Here is a 24,191-nt window from a genome sequence, read left to right as displayed (position 1 = left end):
TGTTGGAGTGGATTTATTTAGCTCCTGCAGTCTTACTCATCTATTTTTAGGGCTTTGTCACAAAGCCTTTGTTTTTTTGCTCCCACACACACTAACACAGATACACTCAAGAACCAAAGCTGTGTATTTATTACTTTAAACCTACACCCACATCCATCTTCACTCATCAGACTGAACACTCCTGAATTGTAAATGTGCTTGAGTGTTAATTAATATTTAATGAGCTGCACCTGTGAGACTAATGCGCTGTGACTGGGATTCCCTATTGCACAAACACTCAGACTATGTTTGGAATAACATACCAGCATACTATTCTTATTACTTCTATAGCATGCAACATATTGCATAGGCCTACATACATTCTATATTATGCATACCGCATATATATATATAGATAGATAGATATAGATATGTGTGTGTGTGTGTGTGTGTGTGTGTGTGTATTCTATAGCACGTTTATGTGGAATAACTAGACATCACCTGCTAAATTAAATATGCCATGTATTGAGATCATGTGACAAAAATGTGGCATATACAGTTTGAAATCATTGCATAATGAGTGCTTTTTTCAGTATACAGTATATTATTGGATAGTAAACTATATTGGGACTGGAAATGGAAGGCTGAGTTGAGTGCATTGCATTTTTTGATATAGTATTCTGTACAGTGCACACATTTGGCAAATGTTGCAGGTAATCCAGATATATGCATATTAAATTTGCATTCTGTACACATACATACCAGTGTTATTTGAGATACTATGATAGTTTTTATTAATAGTTTGAATTAGGTTTTATTTTTATATTTTTCCATTTTTAGTTATTTTGTTGTGTTTTTGTCTTTATTTCTTTTTTTATGTTTTTTTTTTTTTTTACTTTTTTTTTTTTTTAGTAAAAAGTAAAAGTTTTTGAGTAGTAGCCTATGCTAGTATGCATTTCCCAACACAACCACATCTTCTGTTCTAGTATTATTAGCTCCATTACAACCCCTAAAAACCATTGTCAGATCAGATCAGTATTAGATGAATCCTCCACCCGTGAGCACAGCAGGACGCTGAACTAACACAAGCCCCCTGTCCTGCGATCATTTACCCCTCTAATCTCTGAGCACATGAGGTGTGTTTGCTCATGGATTATCATCAGCACCCCAGTCTGTTATCACATTTACATGGAGCATATCACAAAGCTGAGCTTCTATGACTTATATTGACATATTAAATAATGTATTTGTTACTACTGTAAAATAATTATAAATGGATCTCCTTCAAATAGAGTAAGACATTGTAAGAATCATTTTATCGTTATTTAATATCAAGTAATTTTGGCAGAAGCTATATGATTGCTTATACATTTCTATAAGGGATCTCTATACAGGATAAAATGTGAGACGGGGCAAGGCTGTAGCGCCCCCTGTAGTCAATTTTATTATAATTTTCTAAGTTTATTACAGGCTTTTGTATTGATAGATAATCATTAGCAGAATTCACAAACACATAACATGAAAACGTTGTTGTTGTTTTTCTTTTCATAATACACTTTAGCTTTGCTGCTGGTCAATGCATTAGAGAGCATTGACTAGTTTTGAGAGCAATATTAATTGTCTTGGATTATCATTATTTCTGCATTTAATATTGTATTGAATTGAAACGACTTGTACAACCAAGCTGATTATACTTTAAATGCTTACTTTAAGTTGAATTTTTTTTATTTTTATAGTGAATGGATAATGATATATTTTATATATATATATATATATATATATATATATATATATATATATATATATTTCCAAATATAAAAACCTCAAACAGATAGATAGATTCTGTTTACTGATCCAAACTAGTCAGTCCACAGGAGCATGTGCCATGTTTTTACATTGCAGAACATGCTCACACGCAACACTGTTTATTTTAGAGACACTGCAAGTTGATTACAATTGTTTCTCGTCGTTTTGATGTAAAATATTATGATTTATGCAGACAAATTGAAATAAACAGTATACATATACCGTAATAGAAAGTTTTACATTTTTGTTATTTCGTGTGCTTCAGAAATAGACTGAAAGTTAAAATAAATACTTAAACTGAATTAACAGTCAAAACAAATAAGCATTTCTGCTTAGAATTAATTATGTCTGCAGATATTCAGAGTGAAGTCAAAAAAACAGAGGTCCCAGATCATCGTATTTCATGCTTTGTTCTGTTCCAGACTTGTTTATTGCCTTCCTGCTTTGATGTAGTAATATTATCGTACTCATGTTGGATAATAAAGGAACTTCAGATGGAATAGGATGCTTGTGTTGATTCCAGACACTAAAGCTGGAGCCAGTGGGCTTGAGAAACACTTGATTTGCAGCTGTTCTCTTTCTTCCTGTTTTTCTCTCTCTTCTCAGACTGGATTTCTTTGTTTGCTGCTTGTACAATATTTTGGTTTTCCATTTAAAATGTTTTCAAATGTCTCATTATCTGCATTTTGTCTTATTAGACGTTTGCCTCTTTTCAGTTACAGTGCATCACTTGCAGCCCATTCAAGTGCCATGTAACACATGCATATATCACTGTGAAGCTGAGTGCCATCCAAATGAATTATCGCTTCTCAAGTGTGCTCTGCTCTTGCCAGGACATCTTTAAATATTATGTAAGCTGGCTTTGTAAGTTATTAAAGAATATTTTTCACAGCACAGATGTTTCGCCTGGGAGTGTGAAAAGACAAAAGACGATGAGAAAGAGCAAGGAGTCGTGATGAGATTAAATAAAGCAGAGAGAGTGATAAAGAATGACAACATTAAATGTTGTACAGTTGCTCTTTACTGTACAGATGCTCGTTCAATCTATAAATGTGCCGCCGTTTATGTTATGTTGATCTGACATCATTGCAGTCTATCCAGTTTGGAGTCTGAGAGACTCTGAGGTCTTTCAATAGCTCCAAAACACCAACTTTAAAACATTAAAAACTAAAAAATACATACGCATTATCAAAATATGCATTGTGCTACCTTTAATTTATGCTATTTTAAATCAAATATATTTTAACTGGTAAAAAAACATCCACATACATTAAAAGCACACACATGTATACATATGTCGTAGTGAAAAAAGTCTCAATGGTCTTAAAATAGGCCTCATTTTGCTTAAGGAAAATATAATTATAAATCATATTTAGCCCCAAAATCATAAGAAATAAATTATTTTTATTATTGTAATAAAGCATATTAATACTTTGCACAAAGAAAATGAAACCTTCATTTAAATAAGATGTATTATATTATATTAATATTATTATATTATAATATCTTCAATTATTTATATTATATTTTCTGGACATTTTTAGGTCAAACGTTTTTATAGTATATTTTCAGTGATTATTCTTTCGCACTACTGTAATACTTTGAACAAAGATAATTAAACCCTAGATTTAAATAAGATATATTATATTATATTTTCTGAACATTTTTATGTCAAACATTTTTACCCAATTTTAGTATATTTTCAATGATGTTTATTTCTCGCTACTGTAATAGAGTATTTATTTAAATAGTTAATAAATAAATGTAATAAGAATAATACATGAAATGATAGTGTTTTGCTATGTATATATTATTTCATTATTATGTGTGTGTGTGTGTGTGGGGGGTCTATATGTATGTTTTTTTAAGTCACATTCTTTAAAGGTTTCATGTGAACTGCTCTATCCATTTCTAAATTAATATGATCAAAACTTTCACGTAACTAATGACATTATTTGTCCATTCATATATGCTTCTAAACTTCACAGAAAGATGAAATAACATCAGGTGTCCACTGAATACCTATTGTACCTATTTAGGACTCATTGATGTCCTAAAGCGCCATTTAGTGGTTCCAAAATGTATTGCATGTTAATTTTCATATTCTCTTGATTAAATCGGTTTGATCCTAGTTATATTGACTCATCCATGGGAATTAGATGGAAAACTGATCCATGGAAAATACTGATCCATGCAAATGTCACATTTAATTAAACACAGTTTCACACCCGGCAAAGGCCCAGAGTGCATCAACACAAACACACCAGATATTCCCAGAAGTATGATGGCAGTGGTGCATTGCAGACATATTTTATATTAGTTTTGCATTCTGCGTCGGTTCTGAGGACCGGAGGAAAGAGGGCTAGTTTGATCCGTGTGCACCGACACGGCCTGCTGGGATCAAACAATTAACCTCCAGTATATTGAAAGCAACAGGAGAATGCTAACATAAAACCTTGCAAATGAAATAGCAGCAGTTGCTATAGTAACTTGTGCTGAAGTCTAAAGGCGTTTGTGCAACACCATACAATATGTTTCAGTTGCCAAGAAACATCTGTCATTTACTTAAAGTTTACAGTGGCCTGGACCTATACTGTAAATACTTCAAAAAAGGTGGAACGTGAAGAGAACTTGGGAAGATGGGAAGTTTACTGTGTTGTAACATGAAAACAGTGATTTGGAGAAATGTAGCATTACATCACTTGCTCACCAATCGATCATCTGCAGTGAATGGGTGCCGTCAGAACAGCTGATAAAAACATCACAATAATACACAACTAATTCATTAATTAACGCCTTATGAAGTAAAAAGCTGTGTGTTTGTAAGAAACAAATCCATCAAGACATTTTTAACTTTAAACTGTTGTTTCTGGCAATGATATGAGTCCATAATTCATAATAATGCTTCCTCCAGTGAAAAAGTCTAACATCAAAATCCACTGACATATTTGTTTAGAACTTTTTAAAACTGTTTTCACTTGTAAACACTGCTTGATGTGTGCATATTTCTCTCAGACGAGATGACTTTTTCTACTGCAGAAAGCAGTATAATTAATTATGGACCGGAAGCAATGGTTTAAAGTTAAAAATGTTTTAATGATAGGTTTGTTTCTTACAAAAATTCCGAAGAGTCGTGTGGATTACTTGTGGATTATAGTGATGTTTCTATCAGCTGTTTGGACTCTCATTCTGACGGCACCCATTCACTGCAGATGATCCACTGGTGAGCAAGAGATGTAATGCTAAATCTATGGGTTAAATTGACTTAAATTGAAGCTTGTTCCTCACGTAAAGCTATCATATGACTCCAGAAGACGTAGAATATAGCACATGAGTCATGTGGGCAACTTTTATTTTATGACATCTATTATGTTGTCACTTATGGTGTGTTTTGTCATACATTGTAAACAGTTGTTCAAAGACCTGCATAATGATTCTTTAAAAATTACTCCTTTTGCATTTCACAGACAAAAAAGACAGCTTACACATTTGAAATGACATGAGGGTAAGTTAATCATTTTTCTTTTAAAGATTTTGCCTACATTTTTACTTCAGACTCTCAGAAAAAAGGTCCAAAAGCTTTCACTGGGGCAGTACCGTTTTAAATGGTACTCTTTTGTACCTTATTTACCCTTAAAAGATGCATATTAATACCTAAAGAATACACATTGGTATCTAAATGGTGCACACTTTATTAGCACCTTTTAAAAAATATACCTCCCCAGTTACAGCTTTTGTACTTTTTTTTCTGAGAATGCATATGAAATTCAAAAAATGAGCGAAAAACATTAAATTAGAAAGAGTAGTCTCCCTCTTTCCTCTGTTTTCTGATGTTTTCCTTGATTGTCAGTTCTTTTTTGTATTACAGTTTGAGTGTTGCGTGTTTGGTGATGGCTGATGGGATGTACTGCCATATGGTCGTGTTAACAGCTGCCTGTATATTAGCAGCAGGGATAATCTATAGCTTTGTGCAGAACATAATCCCAAAATGACAACAGTGAGTTTGTTCAATCCCGTCACGGTACCTTAACTCCCGCCTCATGATGGGGGGGGGGGTTGTGGTGTAACTATGGTAACGGGATATATTAATCATCACTCATCACAGAGTGAAGTATGTGACAGGTGTAGACACGAGAGAGACTGAGTGTGATGTATATTTATCATCAATTTGAAATGCATTCTCCATCACACCCAAACATTTTTACATTCTCCCTCTGCTCTCGAGTATCCTGGAGCCAGCAGGGCCTGTAAATTGCATGCTTATATAAGACAAATCAAACACACCCGTCTTGTCACTAATGCCTGCTTTAACATGCTACTGCAATTTGTTGTTGACAGATAACATAGTCCTGTGATGTGTTTTTAACTGCATGTCGCAAAAAAATGCACAAATAGTCATTCAAATATGCAATTATATCAAATGAAATATTCTTAAATATTTATATAACAGTAAAGTATTTATAATTACTTATATAACATTTATATAATTAGGTGAAATAAAATTATAAAAATTAATTCAAATAAAAAGTACTGAAACTATATAAAATTACAATCAGTGACATTTTGCATCATTAATCGCATAGTATTTTAATCATACTTTTATGAGTTTTGTTAATACTTTGAATTATATTTTCTGTTTTATTTAATTTTAAAGTTAGTAATTTATTTGTTTTGTCATATTTATTAATGCACAAAATTTTTTTTAAAAATAAATAAATTGAGAGATGAAATAAAATGTTGACTTTTTTTTTCAAATTTATTTTATTTTAGTTCAGGTTTAATTTTATTAGTTTAAGTATTTTTTTATTGTTTAGTTTTAGTTAACAATAATAACCCTGATCTACCCTAGATCTATCAGATTGGAATGGGTAAAATAAATTTTAATGCACTGAATGCAAAAGGTTATAATATAAGACTGTGCAGGTAAATAATTCAAGATTTATTAACCTGTGTAATATCGGACCATTCCAACAAAGACACACACTGGTGTTTTATTTGTGTTTAGTGTACTAGTGTACAAATATATATATATATATATATGTGTGTGTGTGTGTGTTATGATTCAGTTCATGGCTATGATCGCTATAGAAAATCTCTATAGAGAAAATGAGCAGGAAAATAGCAATTCTGGAAAAGAGGCTGGTCACTGTTACCTCTATTATTCTACACTGGTGTGTGTGTGTGCGTGTGTGTGAGAGAGAGTTTGTGCAGGTTATTATCTGTGCTGAGTGTGTGTAATTCAGACCTATGGGACGCAGCTCTAATTGCGTCCTGCAGCCGACAGTTATAATTACACAGCATGTTATGACAGTCAAACTGACAGGCCCAAATGAACTGAGAGACAAAATAATGAGTATTGTGTCTTTCTGTCTAGCTCTTTCTTTTCTTCCATTATCTTTCTCTCCCAATATTCATTCTTTTTCTCCAATTCACCAATGCACAGCACCAGTTGCGTTCGGTTTCGTTATTCTCATACCTAATTATTCTGTTTTCTGCACCTTTCTATGTCCTGGACATGGAATGTATCAGAATGCTATTATACTGCACATACTGTTTTTGGTAGAATTTTGCACAAATCCGCTGCATAGTATTCCATATCCCACGATGCAATGCAGTTGACTCAAACTTCCATTTCATTTTTCAATCACAATTTATAGTATTCTTGATTCATCACTTGATTGGATGCTTTTACTCAAAATGTTTTTTTTGTTTTTTTGTTTTGGTAACATAATTCCATTTACTGTTAGTATAAGAAAATTAAAGTTTAAATAGTCATGATTTATATATATATATATATATATATATATATATATATATATATATATATATATATATATATATATATATATATATATATATATATATATATATATATATATATATATATATTTATTTTCCATTTTGGGTCCGATATGTGTATTTGTTTGTTAAGTGAAAATCACAAAAAAAAAAAAAAATCACAAATAATTACAAAGAAATGGCAAGTTTCACATTTAATTAAAATGATACATTTTGAAGTCGAAAGAAGTGTACTTACAGAATACTGTATCATATACTACTTTTTTATTAAAGAGAAGCCATTATTTCTATTATAACAATATACAGTATACAAATTATAACGGAAACAGTGTGGTAAGAGGTATGCAAGTACTCCATTGTGTACAGCCATGAAACTGCAGAACAGAAGAAAATCTCAATGTCTTTGACCTGCTATTCCCTGCTATCAGCACAGGTTGGCGCTGTTCTACCCTGTAATGAAGTCACAGTTTTTATAAATATTCAGACTATGTTGTTCTCAAATAGTATGACAAAAGCGTGATGAATCACAACATCTGCTCTAAGCTCTTGTCCAGCAGAGAATGAACATCACAAGCCTGCACAGCCTCACCCCAAACAGACCAAGGGGTATTTAGGATCACGTCCAACCAGAACAGCTGTTTTCAACAGGCTTACTCAGACACACACATACACTCTATGCTTTGTCTATCCTACTGATGGTATATACTGTATATATATATATATAGAAATTGTTACTTATATAAAGCAAATGATTTCATCAGATCATCTGAATGTCAATGTTTGTATTGCAGCTCTGCCCTGGTATTTTCCTCGGTTTTAATTGGTCAAATTAATGAGAAAGTCTCTTAGATTGGCAACGCCCAGAAAAGCCTGATATTTTTTTTTTTTTTTTTCTGAATCCCAGCTGAGCTCTCTTTCCTTCTATTGGTCTCTCCCTCTATCTCTCTCATCCATCTGTCCATTTAAACCGGCCTGTTGAGACGTGTCGTTCCAGCTTCCTGTCGCCTGCGGTGATGTCCTGATGTTCACCAAGAGTGGCAACAAGCGTGACTGGGTCATGCAGTGTGACAACCACAGATAACAGAAACACACACACACACACACACACATTCCTGCAGTCTATTGAACAGACGTGTCAGAGGGTTTAGTGAAAGGATGCATTTTATTGATCCCCTAATAGAAATTCAGGTGTAAGGAAACAAGCTAAGGATGATACTAGAAAATTATTTCAGTCCATAGTTACAGGATCAACATATGTTCACTGCTTAAAATGCTAAAAATGATGTGATGATAAAGTCACAAAATCACACTACTCAAAAAGTCAACATGACATTGAAATGTATTTTCTTAATGCATATCCTTTTATCGTTTTGCTCAATTTCATCAGTATATATTTTATATATATATATATATATATATATATATATATATATATATATATATATATATACAGTGGAGAAAAAAAAAATTATTTGATCCCCTGCTGATTTTGTACGTTTGCCCACTGACAAAAAATTATCAGTCTATAATTTTAATGGTAGGTTTATTTGCAGTGAGAGACAGAATTAAAATGCAAATCAATTTATAACTTTTTGAAATGTGTTTTTCTGGATTTTTAATGTTATTCTGTCTCTCACTGTTCAAATAAACCTACCATTAAAATTACTGACTGATCATTTCTTTGTCAGTGTGCAAACTCTACAAAATCAGCAGGGATCAAATAATTTTTTCCCCACTTTATGTATATGTGTATATATGTGTATATATATATATATATATATATATATATATATATATATATATATATATATATATATATATATATATATATATATATATATATATATGTGTATGTACAGTGTTGGGGTAACGCATTACAAGTAACACAAGTTACGTAATCGGATTACTTTTTTCATGTAACTAGTAAAGTAATGCATTACTTTTTAATTTACAAGAAAATATCTGAGTTACTTTTTCAAAAAAGTAACGGCAGTTACTTTGTTTTCCCATTTATTGACTGACAAGTCTCCTGTCCCCATGTTGGGAGAAATCGGAAGTACAGAGGCGTTGTGTGCGCTGTGTGAACACGATGTTACTGAATGTCTACACTAAATGTCAACATGCATTAATTCATCTCACTCGCAAAAAAAACTGATTTAGTATTCCTCAAAATGAATTAAAACAGTGAAATGCAAACTCAGAATGTGATGTAAACCTACAATAATTAAATATGTTAAATAAAACAAATGTATCTAATCCCATTTTATTAACCAATGTCTTTGCTGCTGACCTTTTATGATCCAGTTCAACCATACTAATAAGCAAAAATGACTTTAGATAAACTAACCATTGTGCTGCGTTGTTTTTTTTTTAAATTATTATTGCTGAAGAGTGTTGAACCTTCTTCTCCTGCGTTCTACTGTACAGACGTGAATTTACTTTTCCTTCAACCTGGAGTTTATTCATTACACTTTTTGGTGTGAAAGGGCTTTTACATTTGCTATAAATAGAACTTCTTATATTAAACACAAATCAAGCCCTGCTCATATTTAAAAAGTAATGCGAAAGTAGTGCAAAAGTAACGTAACACATTACTTTCCATAAAATGTAACTAAGTAACGTAATTAGTTACTTTTTCAGGGAATAACGCAATATTGTAATGCATTACTTTTAAAAGTAAATTTCCCCAACACTGTGTATGTATGTATATGTGTGTATAATACACACATAGATACACATACAGTAGTACCGTTCAAATGATTTTATGTTTTTGAAAGTCTCTTATGCTCACTGAGGCAGCATTTATTTGATTAAAAAGACAGTAAAAACAGGAATATTGTGAAATATATAAATAACTGTTTTCTATTTTAATATTTTAAAATGTAATTTATTTCTATGATCAAAGCTGAATTTTCAGCATCATTACTCCAGTCTTCAGTGTCACATGATCCTTCAGAAATCATTCTAATATGCTGATTTGTGGCTCAAGAAACATTTCTTATTGTTATCAATGCTGAGAACAGTTTTGCTGATTAATAGTTTTCTAAACATTTTTCTAGAAAGATTTTTCTAAACATTTTTCTAGAAAGTTCAAACGAACAGCATTTATTTGAAATAGAAATCTCTATAAAATAGTGTCTTCATTTTTGATCAGTTTAATGAATCCTTGCTGAATAAAAGCATCAATTTCTACCAAAAAAGTTGAATATTCTATTTTACTTGAAAATTGCATCATGTTACAGAAATAAAATTGGTTGCGTGTCTTTCATGTTAACTTTACTTGGCACGGTGTTTCATTGATGTATACCTCTGCCTTCTGTAACCTAATAACTCCTCAATCTCAGCACTAATGAAATGTGTTTTGAAGTAGCAGCTGGTCGGGACATCTGTGACAATACAGTAGTGCAACTGAGAAACATATTTCCAACCACAAAAATATCTCAGAACTACAGCAACCACTCTGAAAATGCTATTATCAGTATTTGCTAATGCAAGCATGGCTACTATTGCTCATACTCGTAGGGATTTGAAATATTTCCATGCATGTGTCCTTCAGCCACACCCGGCTGGGTATATGTGTCCATGCAGCACTTGTGATGAGTAATTTCCACCAACGACATCTGTGGACATGACGTTATGGTTGGCAGGAAGTCTGTATATAATACTCCCTCTTATTTTCATTCATGTGGTAATAGAACTTAACTTTATGTTCTGAATCTGGAATATTCCTTCATCAGCCACCATATACTAATAAATCAACAAGCCTATGCTTAATCAAAGTGAGTGAATCAGAGCTGATACAAGATGTTTAAATTTAACAATCCAATATCCTCCAGATTTCAGCCTCCAGCTCTGCAAAAAGCATCTCTGACATCCCCTGGCATCACACATCCATCAGGATCCAACGGATCCCTGAATCATCTAGAATCAATGCTGCGTCTGCAAAGAATAGTGGTGTGTGTGTGTGTGCCCATTTTGATGTTTACTGGACTAGTATACAGTATAAAACACTTTACGGTGTCAAAAAACAGAAACAAGGAGCTCTGTTGTAGAATTTGAGACTTGATAAGAGTGCATTTGATTCATTATGGGGCAAGTTGTCACAAGGGCTCAATAAGATGCAGTGATTTTTGAATTTTTTTTCCTTTTTTTTTTTTTTGTGTGAATTTTGTTTTTAAACTTTAAAGTACTTTTTTTATGTAAGTCCAGGTTGTTGCATTTTTATTCTTCTTAAGGGCTGAATTACTAAGAAATAGCTTTTGTGACAAATAGCCCCTGCTTCTTTCAGTATTTGTGTGTGTGTGTTGTTAGGGGGTGTGACTTCACTCCCTCCATCCAAAACCCATTCTGTCAAAACACACTTCCAATAGACCAAACGCACCGAGCTGAGGACAATCGGGAGGAGCGCTCACCATCATCATCATCCTCCTCCTCACAGCTGAAGATGGCGGACCCGGCCGAGTGCACCATCAAAGTCATGTGCCGTTTTCGGCCTTTAAACAGTTCGGAGGTGATAAGGGGAGATAAATACATCCCCAAATTTCAAGGAGAGGATAGTGTGGTCATCGGGGTGAGTTTATAACATGATATCACAATGACTTTCCGCTGTGACACCAGCCGTCCGTTTCTGTTAGCATCCGCTAACCACCTGCAGACCTATCCTGACAGAAAATATAATCTTTAACAACTATTTGTGTGAAAACGTGATCGTAATTCGTATTTTAGAATTATTCTGTGTGGGAAATGTTGTGCGTGAGGCCTTAATTCAGTAACATAATCGTAAATTGAGGAGTTTTAAATCATTGTTAGCTCGGTGGCTAACAGCCCTCAGATGTAACTTAATGCAGCACAATGTCAAAATGTTTGATTTTGAACTTAAAAAAAGTAGAACCTAAGCGTTTTTGGCGTAATTTTGTATTTTAGTGAGCTTCGAAATGGATTTTGATGTTTAACGGTTCATAAGTATCCGCTAGCTCCTGTGCTAATATTAATCGGTTTGTTTTCATTTAACGTTAGAAAATGAACAAAAGCTAACTAAATATATACGTATTTCACATTTCATACTGAAATCAACGTTAATATGAGTTAAAAATGAATAAATTAAGTGAATGTGATAGTAACAGTCACTGATGTCAGTCTGTTATGATTTGGCCTACTTTAATAACATGAATGAACACGAAGACCATTTTTAGTCCTTTATTATGGCTTTACTATTTTTGCTTCTATTTGAAACAAAGAAATACATGTGTATCTTTAGAGCATGAAATGAAGTCAACCCACTTTCAATCATATTGTTTGTTTGTTTGTTTATGGCCTGTAGATGTTAGACACTAGGCTATATATAATCCAAATGTTCCCACATCTTATGTTTTAGGTTAGTTTATTAAAATATGTTGTTTGTGAAGGTGTGGTTTTAAGAGTAAATGATGTTGGCCAGATAAATAAAGCTATTCATTTTCTTATTACTAATATTAATGTCTTGAATGCACCTATTCTGAAGTCAAAGTCATTTTCATTTGTTTTGTTTTGGATTTGTATCTTTTCAGAGAAAAATAAAATCTCATTAAAATGCTGACATCATTGGTTTGGTGTAACATTGGCTTCTCCTTATGGTTTAAAATTTTGCGCATCCCTCCTATTTTCAGTCAGTGCATCATTACTAATTTATTTACTTTATGAAAATGGCTTTAAATGCTAAAAATTGTAGTTATTGGCTTTTTGCATATATTTAAAGTACTTGTTTGAACTCATAATGCAGTATATATAGTGATGCACTATATATAGAGAAATATAGTCTTATGAGGTGTTGAGTCATGTCCTGAAGTTCCCTCTTGCAGTTTATGTAGTGTACAGCTGAGTATTAGGCGGAGCAATTTTGTGGTTTTGCTGTGGACAGTTGTACCCTGGTAGTTTTTCTGTGTTAAATTGTAATATCGTGTCTAGAATTTTTCATGTTGGCCTTCATTTCTGCAGTGACACCGTACTGTCTGCCCAACACTTACCCTTTTGTTTTCTAGTGTACTGACGGGTTTTGTGTGTGTGTATTTGAGAGTTGGCCAAATGAGTTTTGTCTTCCAGCAGTTTTGAGCAAGTCAGCATCAAGCACTAGAGCAACTATCCCAGTCTGGTGTAATGGAGCGTGTGTGTTGGTATAATGGTTTTCAGCAGGTGGATAAGGTCATAAATTGGGCAGTAAATCTTGCTTTAATGAAGGAAACCAAACCTGTTTGTCCAGCCGCACATACAAGGATCAGCATTGGGATTATGCATGTTTTATTGTGTTGATGTCGGTCTCATTTCGCTATTAGAAGGGAAAATGCTGTAATTACAGCTCTTTTTATGCTTGTTTCTTCCTTTTCTCTCTTTGTCTCTACGCAAGCACAGCATACGCTCTCTTGCATGTTTGAAACTAACATGTGACGAACGTTCCCGTCTCTGTGACCGTTGGGAGCACAATTATAATCTCTCATTGGGAATACTGAGAGCTGTAAACAGTGCTGTTCCAATCCTGGCTGTGCAGGAGGCCTCAGGACATTCAGCTACACAAAAACACTCTTCATGTAGTCTTGTGACTGTCTGAAGACCTTAAAAGAAGTAATTTGAAATTCCAAAGCTGTGAGGTTGTGCATTATTCATATTTTAAATCGTCTTTGATTATGACAATGAAAATTTTAAATATTAGTAATAATGGAGATGGAGAAAATGTAAATGTACAGAAAAGTTTCTGTACCATTAAAAGTGCTGGGTAGATGTTATTGGTATATCAGGAACAGTAAAATATATACATAAACTATTTATAAAACTAAAACGGTTCAAATTTGTTTTAATTAAAACAAAGCTGAAATAAAATAAGTATTAGTTTTGTATAAATGTAAAAGTTTAAGTGCTAAAATTACTATAATAATTGTACATTTTAAAATGGAAATAAAAAAATGACAAAAGCACATAATTCTTAAAACAAAATAAACTGAAAACATAAAATGATTCAGAATATTAAAGGGGTCATAATACGATTTCACCGTATCGCCTGTGTGAGCATAAACAATATCTGCAAAGTTACGAAGCTCAAAGTTCAATGCAAAGGGAGAAATTGTCTTTTACAGAATTAGCATAGCATCGCCTACAGCGAACAGCTGGTAAGGGACTACAACAGAATAATTCCGGGTTAGTGACATCATAAACCCAGATAACCCCGCTCCCGGGAACATGCAACGAAGGGGGCGAGGCCATGCTGCGCTGCTTTAAGCCCAGTACACACCAAGCCGACGCCGACGAACTAGTGGCGACGAAAGCGGACTCGGAAAGCAGTCGGCAGCGTCTGGGTCCAAAGTTGCTTTGACACACCAAGCTGACGCCCAACACCCAATGGCTAAGTAGCATTTCCGTTCTGCGCTTTTCTCGTGCACTTGTTCGCCAGCTGAACAGCCAATCAGAATGATCATACTGACCGACGAGCTCCGACGCCGATTCAACATGTAGAATCGGCCGGAAAAAAGCCGAAGAGGACCAACTTCAGGTGACGGTGCAAAGCACACTGAGAAAACTTAGTTGGCCGACGAACAAAAACTGCCTGACGGCTGACCGTTGGCTTGGTGTGTACCAGGCTTTAGAGAAGAGGAGAAAACTAGGGGTGCACGTAAAAATGTTCATGCACAGAATATGCGCTGTGAGACACGTGCGCATTGCTAGTGCTTCCACTCCCTGTTATTTTAGTCTTTTACTTTATGATCTGCCGTTTGGAATGCAGTATGTAATAGATGCAAGAAACTCACGTACTGACAGACTTTCGCGTGTGCTTTGTGTTTGTTTGTCCTGAAGCTTGCGGCTGTGGTTAAATGCACTTGCATCTACTTTTATGATACGAAATTGATGTAAACAGTCAAGTTATGTTTTCAGAACAGGACAAAACATCTGATATGTGGAAATAGATCTGTGCATTAGTGTGAATGCAGTCTATTAAAGCTGCCAGTGGCTATGATCTCATCAGTGAAATCAAATGACAATAGTGCTGAGGGAAAAAAGAAAACACCATGATTATCTGTAAACTTTTGATACTTAAAGCACTCCCAGATACTGAAAGTGCTTTTTATTTATCACTTGTAATTGTCCCCCTTATTACTTTATATTTACTTTTAATTTTTAACAATAATTAATTTATTAATTAATTAACATAATTATTTTTAAAAGTAGCCTGCTTATATCATTTAATAAAAATGCACAAAATAAATTTGATATAATAGTGATGCATCGTGAGACAACAACAAACAAAAAACATAGTCCTACCATTAAAAGCCGTGCTTGCACAGGTTCTGCGTGATCCTCTTCACTATTATCCTCTGCGTCTCAATCGGGCTCAAATTGATAAGCAATATAGACGACGCCGTTGTTTACAACACAACCAGAGCACATGGCACTGAGCTGAGGGGCGGGACATCTTAGATGTGCACTAGAGGTTGTTTAGCCAATCACAACACAGTGGGCCAGCTAACCAATCAGATCCCATCATGTATTTCTGAGGGAGGGCCTTCACAGAACCAGGAAATCATCCGGCCGTTTTTATGCTAGCTGAAAAAGCAGTGTATAATACAGGTAAAATATGTGAAAAATAATACGATTTTTTAAAAACGAAGCATGAACACATGTTGCTGTGCACCCCATAAACACAATCAAGCCTTCGAAAAAATCCATTAGACCACCTCTACTGTATAATATAACTGCTGTAATATGAATAATGCTATAACAACACTTATCAGTAATTCATTGTCAGATATTTGGCTAAGATTATTGGCATAAGTGAATAAATGTGCCTGTTATATTATTATGTTAATAATAATGGTATGAAATAAATACATAATGATAAAAGATTGTCAGTACATAATGCACATTGTCTGTTTTCAAGTGTGTAAATTACTGCTCATTAATGTCAGCAATTTTGTGTGTTTGTGTCATTTGCTGAGATTGTGGATGTGTGCAGATATAGATTCAAGATAACTTGATTTTAACATTGGCCATAGAACACCAATATAAGCCTATAGTTAAAATGAATTTTCGATGTAGGCTTGTGTTGTGGTGTATTGTTGTGTTAGAGGTTGGTCAGGTAGACTTATCTGCTTAGCTGTGTTACATTCACAGCTGTTTCCTCGACTGGTTAATCTAGTCCTGTGTTATATTGGCATGGTGAGGAAATGTGCCATTTTGACGGTTGATAAGAAGTCAGTATGGAGTGGAGAGGTCACGTCAACCAAAATCAGGCAATTAGGATCATCCCTGCTAATGAGCAGATTCATTGCAGAAACTTGCTTCTGTAACCTTTGAAGTTCATTCGGTGAAGAATTTGTCAGAATGATTTAAAGTGATTTTAAGTGTTGAAAAATGTAAAGAGGTGATTCTTTAAAAGAATCAGTTCTTAAGAGTCATTTGCTTGTGAATCAGGCTACAGTTTGTTCACTTCTTTGTTTTGTTTGTTTTTCCTTTCTTGTCTTTTTCTTGAATTTAATGTTTTGCCACAATTTAGTTTTTAAAAAATCGAGGAATCGCAATTTTGAATAGAAATATTACCAAACGTTAGAATTAGGGTTGTGCAACAGCGATCGAGTACTCTGCCGTGACAATGATGATCGATCGTGGAAAAATAAAAAAAAAATCTGATTGGTTATAGCAGTACTTTGGGCGGCACCCTGAGCTCTGATTGTTTAGCTTGCAACAGCATGCGGTTCAAAGTATAGACGTGAGAAGAGAGAGAAGCTTGGCTTTGAAGTCACGTAGTGATGTCTGGGTTAGCTACATATCTGATTAATCTAGGATGCGTTGGGATATTAACATTTATTTACATGCTGAATGCGCTTCATATTACCAGTGGTTTAGATTCATGCTCAAATGCAATGCCCGATATTGAGTTATTTGAGACGGTCGTATTGCTTTTAGATGTATCTTTTTCAGAAAATACTGATCCTATAATAATGCAGCAGTGATTTTTATTTTTTCATCATATTTGTTCAACAGTAGGCATAATTCAATTAAAATTGTTTTCGTACTTCATATGGCTTCGAAAACACGCAGGCGATTTTTAGGAATCACTTGATAATGTAGATGAATATATAGCGCAAATCTGCCATAAAAAACATTAATGACATAAGCATTATAATGAGAACTTTATAGGATGTGAAATCTATAGTAAATTCCGTCCTTACCTGTGTTTTAGCGTGTTGTTGAAAGCACATCACGGCGGGAGATCTCTCTCTCTCTTTCTCTTTCTCTTTCTCTTTCTCTTTCTCTTTCTCTTTCTCTTTCTCTTTCTCTTTCTCTCTCTCGCTATAGCGCATAACTTAAAGTTCACTGGTATGTGCAGATACAAGTTGTAATGTTACGTTTATGTTATGTATCTAAGTTATCTGATTAAGATCATAGGAAGTGTCATAGAACGGGTTTCAGTTTATTGGCATAAAGTCAGCTTCACCTCAGGCAGCCATTCTTTTTTACATGCTGTTTTTTCAAAAACATTGCTTCATCATAATCATAATCATAATCTAATCATGTGTTCATGTTTTCATGTCATATTTTTATTTTTAACATTCATTATCATAACAGTCTTCAGATATTTTCATTATCTTCATTACGGCCATGCCCCGCCCCTCGAATACTTGATTAATCGTTTTTGAAACCTATTGCTGATCGAAATAAGAAATTGCCAAAAATGCCCATCCCTAGATAGAATTAGACACTTTGACAATATGCCAATGATGACAGTAAAGAGAAAAGAACAATCCAACCGCATGTCAACGCACACGATTAACCGCTCACATGTGACGCGCTCATATCACACAGAATGCAGATGCGGGCAGTGGAATAGGAAAACCATGCAAGAAGATGGGAGTGAACTTCTTTTAACTTGAGCACCGCATTTTTAGAATGCATGAGACGCTTCAAGAGACGCGAGCGCAATAGTCAAATGTGTTCATGTTTACATTGAAAAAACAATGGAAAAGGAGTGCAATCGAATAAAAAAAAAAAACCTGTCAAGAACTACTACTACTTTATCTCTGATATCATGTTTGCATCATGGTGACAGGCTGATTGTTTTTACAGAACATTTATAGTAAATATTAGTCTACTGGTGTTATACCTTCAGTCATTTTGAATTTGAATTACCTTGACTTTTGAGATTTTTTTTTTTTAAAGCATTTTCCTCATATTATTTCTGAACATACAATATGTATATAAGACAAGTTTGTGCAAGATGTAGTTTTAGCTCATGCATCTTTTCCGCAAAGATATTTAACAAGTGATTTGTTTAACATTTATATCATTTAACTTCATGTGTGGTGCACTTGGAATATAATTTTCTTTAACTAGAGGGTTATATAAAGAAAGTTACTTGAATCATGTTGTAGTTACATTTTCAAGTTGACTAGTTAAAAATAGTAAAATATCGAGAATCGGCCAAACATTCTGGAAAAAAATCAAGATTTAAATTTTTTGCCATATCGTCCAGCTCTAGTTCACTGTTAAATCTGTTTATAGCTGTACAGAGTGAGCTCATGCCTGGAGGAAGACCTCTCATAAAATGCGCTTATTGTGTAATAACAGCTGAGTTTCATACCTGATTTACTAAGTCTGCTGTTTGTGTTAAAGGTTAGAGCCATTCGTAAGAGGAGGGAAGGATGTTTTGTATTTTAGCCTGTAGTAATGAGGGTCATGTTCAGTCTGAATTTATTCTCTTAGGTGTAAGACATTTCTCTGAAGGATCATCTTTGAGTCCTATGACTGTATATTTACGTATATATATATGTATGAAGAAAAACAAATGTACAGTATGTATCATTCATTCTCCGTCTCTCTCTCTCTCTCTCTCTCTCTCTCTCTCTCTTCAGGGAAAGCCGTATGTGTTTGATCGGGTGTTTCAGTCTAACACTAGTCAGGAGCAGGTTTACAACGCTTGTGCTCAGAAGATTGTTAAAGGTGAGAAAGTAGTCCTCCAGGAGGCATGGCAACCAGATCACATGATTCAGGAAATAAAAAATCCTTTAATGTTGCCATTAATATTTAATCATTAATAATTAATTTACATTAAGTCATTGGTATTAAGCATCACCAGATACCGTATTTCTTAATGGGACATTTATTCAAATGGTAATTGCTATTATTGTTATCATTTTAGTTTTTATTTTTATTTTAATTTGTTTTATTTGTATGTTGACTTTTTAAGACAAAATTGTTAAATTAGTTGTGAACATTATATTGAAAGGATGTTGGTTGAATTGATTTTTGCCATGCATATAGCCATTGCTTCTGACATGGCGTTAAATCATAAATAAATAAATTTATCCAAATGGTATGTTTTGTTGTGTTTGTGCCCTGCAGATGTGCTTGAGGGTTATAACGGTACAATATTTGCTTATGGGCAAACCTCCTCTGGAAAAACACACACCATGGAGGTGAGAATTCATCTAGAAATAAACAAATTCAGAGTCATAAAGAATTGTTTTTTGCAACAGGCAGTATGATTTTCAACAATTAGCTACATTAAAGCCAACTCAGTGTTTTTATACTGATTCCGTTTTCTTATGGTTTTTGACAATCATATTTACTGTACCATAAATCATCACGCATCACAAAGATTGAATGTTTGATATGTGATTGTTTAGGGGAACCTGCATGATCCAGATGGCATGGGCATTATTCCGCGAATCGTCCAGGATATATTCAACTACATTTACTCCATGGATGAAAACCTGGAATTCCATATCAAGGTTTGAAATGCACAACAAATCAGGGCTAATTATTCACAGGGTTCCCACTGACATTTTCAGACTTGGGGAAAAAGGTAGTGACTTGGGCAAATTTTAAGGACAAAAATTTAAAGGACAAAATTAGGAAGCTTGGAGATGTGTTTGTATATTATAATTGTAATATTTCACAATAATAATAATAATAAATGTAGCCTTGGTAAGACCTTTTTATTAAAAATATTAAAACATTTTTTACTGACCCCAAACTTTTGAACAATAGTGTAATAATTTAAGACTGCTGGTCATAAAACTCAAAGAGCTCTTTTGCATTGGCAGGTCTCCTATTTTGAGATTTACCTGGACAAGATCAGGGATTTGCTGGATGGTATGTATGACTTTGTGATACAGATTCTATTATTTTTTGAAGTGCTTTTTATATTAGAGTGTGCAATTTTAGTGTAATCTTCTGTCGTATTAAAATAATAATAATCAGAATTTTTCTTTCAGTATCAAAGACCAACCTGTCTGTACATGAAGACAAGAACAGAGTTCCTTATGTAAAGGTGAGGCTGTGTTTTAGTAATTAGCTGTGCATGTATTAGTGAAGGAGTGGTTCACATGTTTTCCCTGTCTATCTCTTTCTCTATCTGCAGGGTTGTACTGAACGGTTTGTGTGTAGCCCGGATGAAGTGATGGACACCATTGATGAAGGCAAATCCAACAGACATGTGGCTGTCACAAGTAAGCCCATGCAAATAAGTCAGACACACCGCATAGCTGTTTTTAGCAGGCTGAACTTTTCCACACCTGTTCCTCTCTGAGTTTTATTTGCGAGAGTAGTTTCAGGGCCTTCTTTCCTATTTGACTTCTTTTGAGATGTTTATACAATCAAAAAAGTGTCCTGTTGTGTGCATGTAGTTAAAGTTGAGTGGAAATGGAAACTCATATTTTCTCTGTGGTGTGTGTGTCAGACATGAACGAGCACAGCTCCAGGAGTCACAGTATCTTCCTGATAAACGTCAAGCAAGAGAACACGCAGACAGAGCAGAAACTGAGCGGGAAACTCTTCCTGGTGGATTTAGCAGGAAGCGAGAAGGTAGTATTTCTGCTTCTGTTTTTTCACTTCCTTTTTCCCTCTTTCACTTGTTCTACTTCTGTTTTAAACCCATTCACAGACATTTTTAACTCTGTTATTCTCAGCTGGTTTCACTTCAGGACCCGTAATAGTATTTGTGATTTGATTAGTTCCGTATTCATGTTAGCTTAATTTGTGGCAGCACTGGCTCTGATTTGATGTTTTTGAATGCAGGTCAGTAAAACCGGAGCAGAGGGTGCTGTGTTGGATGAAGCCAAAAACATTAACAAATCTCTCTCCGCTCTGGGCAACGTCATCTCCGCTTTGGCTGAAGGAACGGTAGGCGTGATGCACCCGAGCTGTACAATTCACCGCCCTGCATCATATTTGCTGAATGAAATCCAATGCTTGTTTCTTACTAATTTTGGGGTGCTGATTCCAATAATAGAGCCTGTTTTTCTCGAACATGTCACTTTCTTACAAAATGTTATGTGCTTTTCATAGCATTTTTGCTTTCCACAACCAATTGTAAGGTGAAGAAGTCTTGTATTATCCCTTAATCACCAGATAAACTGCCATAAATACATAATTTTGAGCCAAATTACAACTGTTTGTTCAGTTTTTAGCTGATTTTCAAATGTATTCTGGAAATAATATGTTATGCCTTATCCTGATTTCAAGGTTAGAATTATGGAAGAAAATGCACATATTGCCCGGATTTTTCTGCTGCATCTGTGGGTGTTTTAATGCATCCAAACAGCAACAGAAAATTACAGATTAAAAAGATCTTATTTATAAACTTGTATTTGCAAAGTTCATTGACATTAAATGGAGTATGTAAGTTAAATAATTTTTTATTCTGATAAGTGCATTAAAGCTGATACACGTTTATAAATTAAAAAAAATCTTAATATTTTGTGAAAAAAAGAAAAAAAAAATGCACATGATAAAATTTTTTATTTTTTTTTTAATTGATTTTTATCACCAAATTAGATAATATTGGGCCTTCTTTTTGGAATTCAGCAGAAAGTGTTTGTTTTTTCATGGATGGAAGGGTAATGAATGAATATTTATTTTCCCCGCCAGACGTACGTTCCCTACAGAGACAGTAAGATGACAAGGATCTTGCAGGATTCTCTGGGTGGAAACTGCAGGACAACTATAGTGATCTGCTGCTCTCCATCCTCCTTCAATGAGGCCGAGACCAAAACTACGCTCATGTTCGGACAGAGGTGATGAGATATACACACACTGAGAGTTTTAACGAAACGTTCATTTTGAGTGCCAAGTAATTTTTGTTTTCTTTACTGTTTTCAGAGCAAAGACCATCAAGAACACAGTGTCTGTGAACGTGGAGCTGACAGCCGAGCAGTGGAAGAAGAAATATGAGAAGGAGAAAGAGAAGAACAAGACACTAAAGAACACCATCACCTGGCTGGAGAACGAGCTCAACCGCTGGAGGAACGGTACTGTAATAACACATTCGCTTTATACTCATTCAGCTGTATTCATTGACAATTGCACACAACTGTATTGTGTTTTGTGCATTTCTAGGTGAGAACGTCCCCATTGAAGAGCAGTACGATAAGGAGAAGGCAAACGCTGATGTTCTGGCCCTGGATAATGTGATGAATAATGATAAATTCACCTCGTCTCCCAGCGTGCCCGGCCTTAAATTCACTGACGCTGAGCGTGACAAGTGTGAGGCTGAATTGGGCAAACTCTACAAACAGCTTGATGACAAGGTGAGATGAACTGCTCATCTTAAATGAACAAAGCTTTTGGACATTTGCTTTTGGCATTAATGGCCATTTTGAGATTTTTGGCAATAATTGTGTTCTCATGCAGTTGATTAACTAAAGTTAGTATCTTAAAGACCAATAGTATTTTCATATATTGTCTGAAATAAGAGCCTCATTTTAGCGCCCCCCTCCCCACTTTTGTTTGCTCCAGTGAAATTATTACATAGAAATATACAGTAAATAGTACCAATCACAAATTTGTGGTCTGTAAGATTTTTTTTTTATTTTAAGATTTTTAGTTTTAATTGGCACTTTTATTCAACAGGATGTCTTAAATTGATCAAATGTGACCGTAAATACATTTATAACGGTATAAAAGTTTTCTATTTCTAATAAATGCTGTCTTTTGATTTTTCTATTCATCAAAGAATCCTGGCGAAAAATATATCACAGTTTCCACAAAAATATTAAGCAGCACAACTGTTTTCAACATTAATAATAATCAGAACGCAAATGAGCATATTAGAATTATTCCTGAAGACTGGAGTAATGATGCTGAAAATTCAGCTTTGCAATTAATGGAGTAAATTACATTTTAAGATCTCTTCAAATAGAAAGCAGGAAATAGTATATTTTGAATAGTTTAGTTTTTTTTTTTCTATTAATATTACTGTAGTTTTTATCAAATAAATGCAGCCTTGGTGCGTATAGGAGACTGACCCCAGGCTTTTAACTTTTGAAGTGCATAATTGGTAATAACAGAACAATAAGTTCTGTTGTAAAATAAAGATGTGTTTCAAGACTCGTTTATTACATTCATTCTGTGTTTCTCTCACTCTCTGCTGTCTGCTTTTAGGATGATGAGATAAATCAGCAGTCTCAGCTGGCTGAGAAACTCAAGCAGCAGATGCTGGATCAGGAAGAGGTGAGACCTAAACACGCACCACACATCAGATTTACATTATTTCCCATAAATAAGAACAGTGTCCTGTCTCCTAGTTGGCTGTGAATTATCTAGAGACTAAAAACTCAGGAGTTGGGGTTTGCCCTTTGCCCTTAAAA

At 34.3% G+C, this 24,191-nt stretch overlaps 1 protein-coding gene across 2 annotated transcripts in view; it reads left to right on the top strand.

Moving 5' to 3' along the window:
- The window catches only part of kif5bb (kinesin family member 5B, b), a 38,282-nt gene that overhangs the window by 6,048 nt on the left and 8,043 nt on the right, over positions 1-24,191 (top strand). Inside the window, exons 1-13 of one of the 2 annotated variants that reach the window (XM_058793669.1) lie at positions 11,938-12,154; positions 19,455-19,542; positions 19,945-20,018; positions 20,229-20,333; positions 20,649-20,697; positions 20,820-20,875; positions 20,966-21,053; positions 21,284-21,408; positions 21,622-21,726; positions 22,474-22,619; positions 22,705-22,853; positions 22,942-23,132; positions 23,986-24,054. In XM_058793669.1, the coding sequence (XP_058649652.1) occupies positions 12,029-12,154; positions 19,455-19,542; positions 19,945-20,018; positions 20,229-20,333; positions 20,649-20,697; positions 20,820-20,875; positions 20,966-21,053; positions 21,284-21,408; positions 21,622-21,726; positions 22,474-22,619; positions 22,705-22,853; positions 22,942-23,132; positions 23,986-24,054 (1,371 nt within the window). In that variant the 5' untranslated portion in view covers positions 11,938-12,028. Of the gene's footprint in view, positions 1-11,937; positions 12,155-19,454; positions 19,543-19,944; positions 20,019-20,228; positions 20,334-20,648; positions 20,698-20,819; positions 20,876-20,965; positions 21,054-21,283; positions 21,409-21,621; positions 21,727-22,473; positions 22,620-22,704; positions 22,854-22,941; positions 23,133-23,985; positions 24,055-24,191 lie in introns of those variants that run through there. The other variant, XM_058793671.1, reaches the window with a different exon arrangement.

Source organism: Onychostoma macrolepis, chromosome 12 (genome assembly GCF_012432095.1).
Source record: "Onychostoma macrolepis isolate SWU-2019 chromosome 12, ASM1243209v1, whole genome shotgun sequence".
Lineage (NCBI taxonomy): Eukaryota > Metazoa > Chordata > Actinopteri > Cypriniformes > Cyprinidae > Onychostoma > Onychostoma macrolepis.
The sequence above is the reverse complement of the archived record's forward strand: the minus strand, read 5'-3'. Positions and strand labels throughout refer to the sequence as shown.